The following is a 7,705-nucleotide window of genomic DNA, read 5'->3' on the forward strand; positions in this document are numbered from 1 at the left end:
TCTGAGAAGCTTGAAGCTCTTTACAAATATTCATCACTTAAGCCCTGTGGCTTGAGTATCATTGCCCCATTTTATGGATGGGGAAACTGAGGCACGGGGCAATTTTAGTGATTTGAATAAAATCACACAGCAAGTCTAAGGTGCAGTCAGGGGCTCCTAATCCTATGGATTAAGCACCCTGGGAAGAATGTCTTCACCCTAAGCAAGGACAAGAACTCAGAGTCCTGGATCACAGGCTCCCCCGCTCAGACCCACTAGAACGTGCATCTTCTAGATACTAGAAAAGGTAGATCGGGGCTGCTATTCACTCTCTCTCCTGAGAGAACAAGGGAACATGCAGTGAAAGCGAGAGGCACCAAATTCAAAGTGGATAAAAGGGTTGATACTCTCACACTGCTGGTTACCTAGTTGCAGTGAGTTCCACAGGTTATCATGGAAGCCAAGGGCTTAGCAGGGTTCAAGAGCAGATCCAAATGCCGATGATAAGATGAGATAAGGCTGATGACTCTTGGGACAGTCCCTCCAACATCAGGTGTGAGTCCCCCATTTTATGGGCTCAGGAGGAACCTGCCCCCACTGGCCTTTTGTTCCAGAAGGGGGCTGTTGCTCTGGACCAGCTGGGGCTGGCCACGTCTGCGACAGGGCACTGGGCTGGATGGACCCTTCTCTGATCCCAACTGTTTTCCTGCTCTCCGCCATCTTCTGAGTGCCCACAAAACGCCACCACGAGAGCATGGTGCACGTGGACCCTGGCTTCTTGTGCAAACCAGGAGGACACATGCAAGCGAGTGGCGGGACATAGAGATGCCTGCCTCGTGCCCGGCTGGCCGAAGGAGGTACAAAAGCCCATGGTGACGGTAACAGTCCACCCGCCCAAGGCTCATCCCCAGACCATGTGCCAATGATCACAATCTTCCTCTCCTCCTAGATGAACGGGGTTGTGAGGCTCCACTTTCCCCAAGAGTTGGGGTCCTTAGCTGGCCCCAGATTGGCCAGATTCACGTCTGCCCCTGTACTTTCAGATGGATACAGGACGGTGCAGAGCCGCTCCGTACAGGGCTGTGCGGAGTCTCCAGTTGGCGACTGATCCCTTCGCTGCCTTGAGTCCAGCTGTGCAGGGCTCCGAAGAGCCATCAGTGCCTCGAGAAGCAGCCAAGAGTCGCTTTTCTAGACTGCCGGGCCTTCTTGCTTGGGACTTGCAGGGCTAGAAGCAAGCCCGCTGCGTCCCACTGCGAAGCCGGGAACGTCCCTCTCCCGATGGTCTAAAGCTCCCTTTCCAGCCCAGCAGGATCACCAAGTAGTGAGGGCGAGATCCACCGCTGCCCAGAGGTCTGGCGTGGTGAAGGTAGTCCCAGCTGAGACAGATTAGTGGGCAAAGTGTCGGTGAGTCCAAGGGGCAGGACACACTGGGAAAGGATGGAGTAAACCTTGTCACAGGGCCCTGTTGTTTCTCATAGCTATGTCACGGCCACAGGTAGGTGGCACACACCGACGCTATGCTAGGACAACGTCAATTAGCACAGAAGATAGGAAATGCTGACATTGCTGAGTGTAACCTTAACTCTGCCCTCTTCTGGAGCAGCAAAAGCGCCGTTCGCCGAGTTCTCAACACACGCTTGTACACTACAACCAGAGGGAACCACAACACTCCAAAGCCTTTCCCCAGACTAATTTCCTGCTAACATGCAGCTTTCCAGCCCCAGCCAACCCGCTGCGAGCCCCGGCTGTTATTCCAGGGCTGCGCAGCGCCCAGCACAGTGAAGGCCCAAACACAAGACTCGCAATAGCAGAGCTGTTTAAAAGCAGATCACCAAGATTTTCTGATGCAATGGGAAGCGTATTTCTTTCACAGAATCAACATGTCCCCCAAACTCCACCCCCAGGCTAAGAGCAGGCCTGGAAAATCTCAGCGCGAGGTGAAAGTGCTGTAAAGTTACGAGTGACTCTAAACTGGGTGCGGCTGGTGCTGCCTTGCTCTAGATCCATACCAGAATTCACTCCAGTGGACCTGCTCCTGATTTATCCTCATGTAGACAAGAGCCGAATCTGGACCAAGCACACTTGGGGCAGCTTTAACTCGAGGGTTGCAGCTCCCATGTGTACACCTGTGTCTGTCGGTCTGCAGGGGCTCGGAAGCGGATCTGAGTGAGAATCGGCGCGTAAGTGAGAGAAGAAATAGGAGAGCTGGGGAGCGTGTGCAGGTGAAATAATGTAGAGATGCTGCTCTGAGCCGGGTGACTGTGTCGGCCGCAGGAGGCGTCCGTGTGAACTCGGGTATTTGACGTGTACATTAAGGGCCAGGCAAAGGGGCTCGTATAACATAAGAGCTGGTCTGAATCTTGCCCTAAGCCCAACCTGAACCTTCTCTGAGCTTCTGGAAAACTGAGTTCACCTGTCCTGTGAGCTTCCCCATGGCCCCCGCACTTCCTAGTGACGTCCAGCGCCCAGCGCGGCCTTGCACGCAGACGGAACCTGCCGTGCGAACCGCAGCCGAGCACGTGTCCCAGTGACCCAGGGATGGAGTCGGGCTGGTCCACGGGGGGGCACCGATCTGCAGCGACCATGGAATGGCGCGCCTGTGGGTTTACACCTGGGGGGACGGCGCGGGATCCAGTCCAGTGTGTGGTGGAGCAAGGAAAGGAGTGGGTCCGAAGAGAACCAAGGGGGGAGTGAGAAATGAAGGGGCTGGTTTACAGGAGGAGAGGAGTCAGCGGGGATGAGACACACAAAGCAGGTAAAAAGGCGGAGGGGTTGAAATGTTGTGGACGGTGAAAGGTTTCCTTCTGTGCTCAGTGCCCAGCGTTGGGACATGAGGTTATTAGTAGCAGTCCAGCGCTACCTTTCTCCCGCACCTGGGAGCACCTATAATTAACCCCATCATGCCCGACCTCTCTGAGACCTGCAGAGTTCAGGGCGCCGCCCGCTAGAGAGAGGGAGCAGAAGAAATAGCCATGAAAGGGAAGGAGGGGGAAAGGGAGCCGGAGAACAAGGGGAACCTTTTCCCCAGCCCCCTGCCCCCTCAGCGGGGGACCCATTCTAGGTATTCTGAGGTAACCAGAGGGATTTGCTTCATTTTGTCAGGCGAAACCTGCCCCAACCGCTCGATGCAGCTTTCCCGAAGCCGGCACGTCCCTGGGACGTCCCTGCAGAGTCCCAGCGAACAAGAGCCCGGAGCAGGATGGCTATTGAAGGGAAAACACCCCTTGCGGGGTGCAGTCTCAGCCCAGCTGGCTGTAGCTCAGAGTGCAATTCCACGCCTGCTCGCGGCCCGGGTAAAATCCCGCCGCAGCTCCGGGCTGCTGGCCCGCGTCAACCAGTGTGGGCTCTGAGAGCCACCAAACCGAACCGCAAACCCTGGCTGGGGTGGGAACCGCTTCAAGCCAGGGGAGGCAGCGGGACGGACAGCCCCTGTCTGACAACTGGCTCAGCCCATGTTGATTTCATTGGGCGGCCACTCTCCTGTCTTGAATGCAAGCTGCGCCTTGGGGTGGGAAGGTGACACGTTTTAAAACTCGCTCCAGTTTTCCCCCGTGTTTCATCAGGCAGCGGACTCAGCCGGGGGGAGTGGGGCAGGCCGCTTGGCCGTGGAAGAAGAGTCCCGGGGCCTTCATTTTCTGGCCTGGCTAAACCATTGTCCACGGTTACAGTAGCCAGCCAAGGTCAGTGCCCCCGTGTGAGGGGCTGGACACACAGTCACCGCCCTGAAGGGATTCGTTTGAAATACCCCGGGCAGATGAATGGTGGAAGGAGAAACAGAGACACAGAGAGGGGTGGTGGCTCACGCAGGTCTGAGGCAAAAGCAGAAACAGGCCACAGGCTAGTCCAGTGCTCTACCCACTGGACCAGGCTGCCTTCCCCCAAAGCACTATCAATCCGTCCAGAGTGCAGAACTCAGCCCAGAGAGCACCACCGTGGCCAAGCACCCGGCACGTGTGCTGCCGGCTGGGGTCCGGCTCTGCCAGAGCCTGAACCTGCCCCCCCGGGCACTAATCACCTGTCTGCCACAGACGTCAACGGTTCAAGCTGGAGTCCAGAGTGGGGTGAGGGGTCTCTGCTGTGGGGAACATCCCAGCATAGACCTAGCCCTTTGAAATTCTCACAGCCATTCGAGGAGGATAACCCGGGCGTTCCTCTGAGTGTCCAGGGCCCCCCATGGCTTCGGTCCACGGCAGGTATTGCGACCTTCTCCCAGTCGGCGGGGGAGCAAGGACGCTTTAGCTGGGATGTTGCAGCTGGTGTTCAGGATCCCCGGGGCCTGAGAGGGGGATAATGTAGGAGCAAGTCGCACGAACAGATAATGTCGGAGCAAGTCCCCTCTGCCTGAGCTTCATCTAAGCGTGGGCAGAGTGTCGATGGGTGGGTCGCTTCTTCCCCGGAGGGCCAGATTGACGTACGCTAGCTGAAGATCTGGCCCATGTTGTTTTATTCTAGCATCTGGTCTCGCACACAACTGCTGTTCGCTGGGGACTAATTCCCCCTTGCAGGGCCGGGCGTGAGGACCCAGGGTGGGCTGTGTAGCGCTCAATATTCTTGCATGACGATTTGTGATTCTTTGCTGAGTGTTGGTGTTTGGTCACGTTGTTTGCAATGAGAAACCAGCACTGGCTGACTCTTCGCCCTGATCTACATTCTCCCCCTAATCTCCCCGTGCCGGCACAGCCAACACACACAACACGGCCCCTCGCAATAATACGAGCCATCTTTTAGATGAGACGCAAAATCCAGACCCCACTACCATCCAAGACCCTGTAGCACTCTCTCTGAGAGTGGGGTGCTAAATCTGATGTCCCGGCCAAACTCCAGTGGGAGTAATCATGTTCTGGGTAAATGCCCATGGATTTAAATGGGGCCACAGTTTCTCTCTCTGTCCACTTTATCCCTCATGCAGTTTCGATGGCATGCAGGATTTCTTATCACTTTCAATCCGAAATACACTGCCAGGTGATACTGTTCCAGGCTGCTGCGCTCCTCCCCAGAGCTGGCTGCACCAGCGTGCTTTGCGGTTGCCATCGCTAGCTCAAGGGGCTGTGCTGAAGCATTGCTAGTCTCAGGATGATAAGAGCAAGCCGAGATCAAGAGACAGAGTGATGCATTAAGCAACAGACTGAGAAATAGCCAGGAGGAGAAAAGGTAAATCTGTCAGTCACCATGGGAGGCTGCCTCCAGGAGGATAAATGTTTGCCATTGCATACCTGGGATCTGTGTACACCCTGCCCTAATAAATGCTTGTGGATCCCTATATGCCCCGTACACCATCCCCTGCAGCAAAATTCCAGTGCAGCTGCGTCTCTGTGTCCCTTGAGCTCCTTCTTCCCCGGTAGACAAATACAGTAGGTCCTACTGAAATGCTACAGAGTAAAGGGCCAGATCCTTCAGTGCTGCTCTGCTGATTGAAACCAGGGTCTGTTTCTCCCAAACTTTCCTGCCACCGTCTGGGCTGCAACCTGCCCTTTCCTGGCAAAGGGGACCCAGCGGCGGGCTAAGCCAGCTCTGGCTGGGAGGGCAAGGGGAGGGAGAGGGGGAGGCGAGCTTTATGTTCGGGGTCAGGAGTATGTGACAGTGTGGAGATGAATCGCCGCAGAGCATGAATTATGGCCCGGGCTGCACGGCAGGGGCTGGAATCCAAGCACTTAAAAGCGGATAAAGACGGGCTCGGCAAAATTCTTCCTCGATTGAAATGGTTCATGTTTCGACAGATCCCTGGGCTTTCCAAGGCTGGTCCCGGCTGCGGCTCCTGTCATGAATCCCCCCCCCCCGCCCCGCCAGGAGCCTGCCTTGCAGTCTGGGCCTTTGATGCAGGGACCATTACAAATGGGGGGTTTGTCCCTGCTGCTCCAGGCCAGGGCAGGCTCGGGGGGGGGGGTCGCCTCACGCTAGCCCCCGCCTTTTAATTAAAGTGGACTTATTGGAGGGAAGACAGGAGCAGGCAGGGAGGGGAGGGGACTCCATGACGCCCCCAGGCTTGCAAAGGCGCCGATCCAGGGGGGCAAACCCTGAAACCCTTGCACAGCTGCTACTCACACCTTGCTCAGCCCATTGCCTCCAACGGCCTGTGGACTGATCCCAGCTCCACCGATGTAAACCCTGAGTAACTCCCCCACCAGCGGTGTGAACTCTGAGTAACTCCCCCAACGCCCGAGTATCTCCCCCACCAGCTGTGTGAATTCTGAGTAACTCCCCCACCAGCGGTGTGAACCCTGAGTAACTCCCCCAACGCCCAAGTAACTCACCCACCAGTGGTGTGAACCCTGAGTAACTCCCCCACCAGCGGTGTGAACTCTGAGTAACCCCCCCAAGCCCGAGTAACTCCCCCACCAGCTGTGTGAACCCTGAGTAACTCCCCCACCAGCGGTGTGAACTCTGAGTAACTCCCCCAACGCCCAAGTATCTCCCCCACCAGCTGTGTGAACCCTGAGTAACCCCCCCAAGCCCGAGTAACTCCCCCACCAGCTGTGTGAACCCTGAGTAACCCCCCCACCAGCGGTTTTAACCCTGAGTAACTCCCCCACCAGCTGTGTGAACCCCGAGTAACTCCCCCAACACCCGAGTAACTCCCCCACCAGCTGTGTGAACCTGAGTAACTCCCCCAACCCCAGAGTAACTCCCCTACACCAGAGCAACTGCCCCACCAGCTGTGTGAACCTGAGTAACTCCTCCAACGCCGGAGTAACTGCCCCAACCCTCATGAATAACTCCCCCAGCAGCTGGATAAACTCGGAGAAACTCCACCAATACCCCTGCAGCTCCCCAGCTCCCGAGGAATGCCCCCAGCAGCTGTGTAAGAGGGGGCTATGCGGCAAGCAAGGCAATTGCCCCCACCCCCGACTTTTCACAGGTTTATATGCTCCACTCCTTCCGATTTTGCAGGATACAATTTAATCCGATGTAAGGCTGGATGTGCTCACACAACTTTCCCCCATCCCCTCCCGAAGAACGTCCTTGAACCGATGCCCCTGTGTGTAAACGCCGCGCCACGCCGCCGATTTGTCGCGGAGTAAGCCTCACCTAGCTCCCCGGATTCCAGCGGGTCTGACTCCAGATTGACACCGGCGCGGCTGAGGGCAGAAGCCGGCAGGTCTCGGGCTGGGAGTCTCCGCTCCCCCCTGTCCCGGAGGTGAGCGCTCCTTGGCCACGGGGCTCCGGGAGGGGGACCAGGGGCTGGGGCGGAGGAGACCCCGCGCTGCCGCCGTCCCGTCCCGCCCCGGTCCCGGCTACTCACCACCAGAGCCCGATGATGTTGGCGGGGCAGAGCAGGATGAAGAACAGCCCCAGCTGGGTGCGGGACGGGGGCAGCATCCTGGAGCGCGGCGCGGCGCAGGCAGAGCGCGGCGAGCTGCCACCCGCGGTCCCCGGCTGCCTTGTCCGGGGCGGCGCGGGGCTCCGGGGCTGGAGCGGGCGGGCGGCGCGGAGCCAGGGGCTGGGGCAGGCTCGCAGGCGGCTCCGGAGGAGGAGGGACCGGGCTGCGAAAGCATCTGCCTCCGCCAAGGAAACCGGAGCCCGAGGGGACGGGGCGGGGGGGGGGGGGTGGCGAGCGCTAATTCCGGGAGCGCAGCGATTCCCGAGCCCCGGGGCACCGAGCCGCGCCGGGCGGAGCGCAGCGCCCCGGCCCCGGGAGCGCCCAGCCTGGCGGAGCGGTGCCCGGACTTAGCCTGGCGGAGCGGTGCCCGGCACCCCAGAACCCAGCCTGGCGGAGCGGTGCCCGGCA

General features: G+C 58.4%; 1 protein-coding gene across 1 annotated transcript in view; it reads right to left on the bottom strand.

The window, feature by feature from the left end:
* Positions 1–7,296, bottom strand: part of WNT6 (Wnt family member 6) — a 29,995-nt gene extending 22,699 nt beyond the window's left edge. Inside the window, exon 1 of the mRNA XM_077830002.1 lies at positions 7,220–7,296. Within this exon, the coding sequence (XP_077686128.1) occupies positions 7,220–7,296 (77 nt within the window). The remainder of the gene's footprint in view (positions 1–7,219) is intronic.
* Between the last annotated feature and the right edge of the window lie 409 nt (positions 7,297–7,705).

The sequence above is a fragment of the Eretmochelys imbricata genome, chromosome 11 (assembly GCF_965152235.1).
Source record: "Eretmochelys imbricata isolate rEreImb1 chromosome 11, rEreImb1.hap1, whole genome shotgun sequence".
Taxonomy (NCBI): Eukaryota; Metazoa; Chordata; order Testudines; family Cheloniidae; genus Eretmochelys; species Eretmochelys imbricata.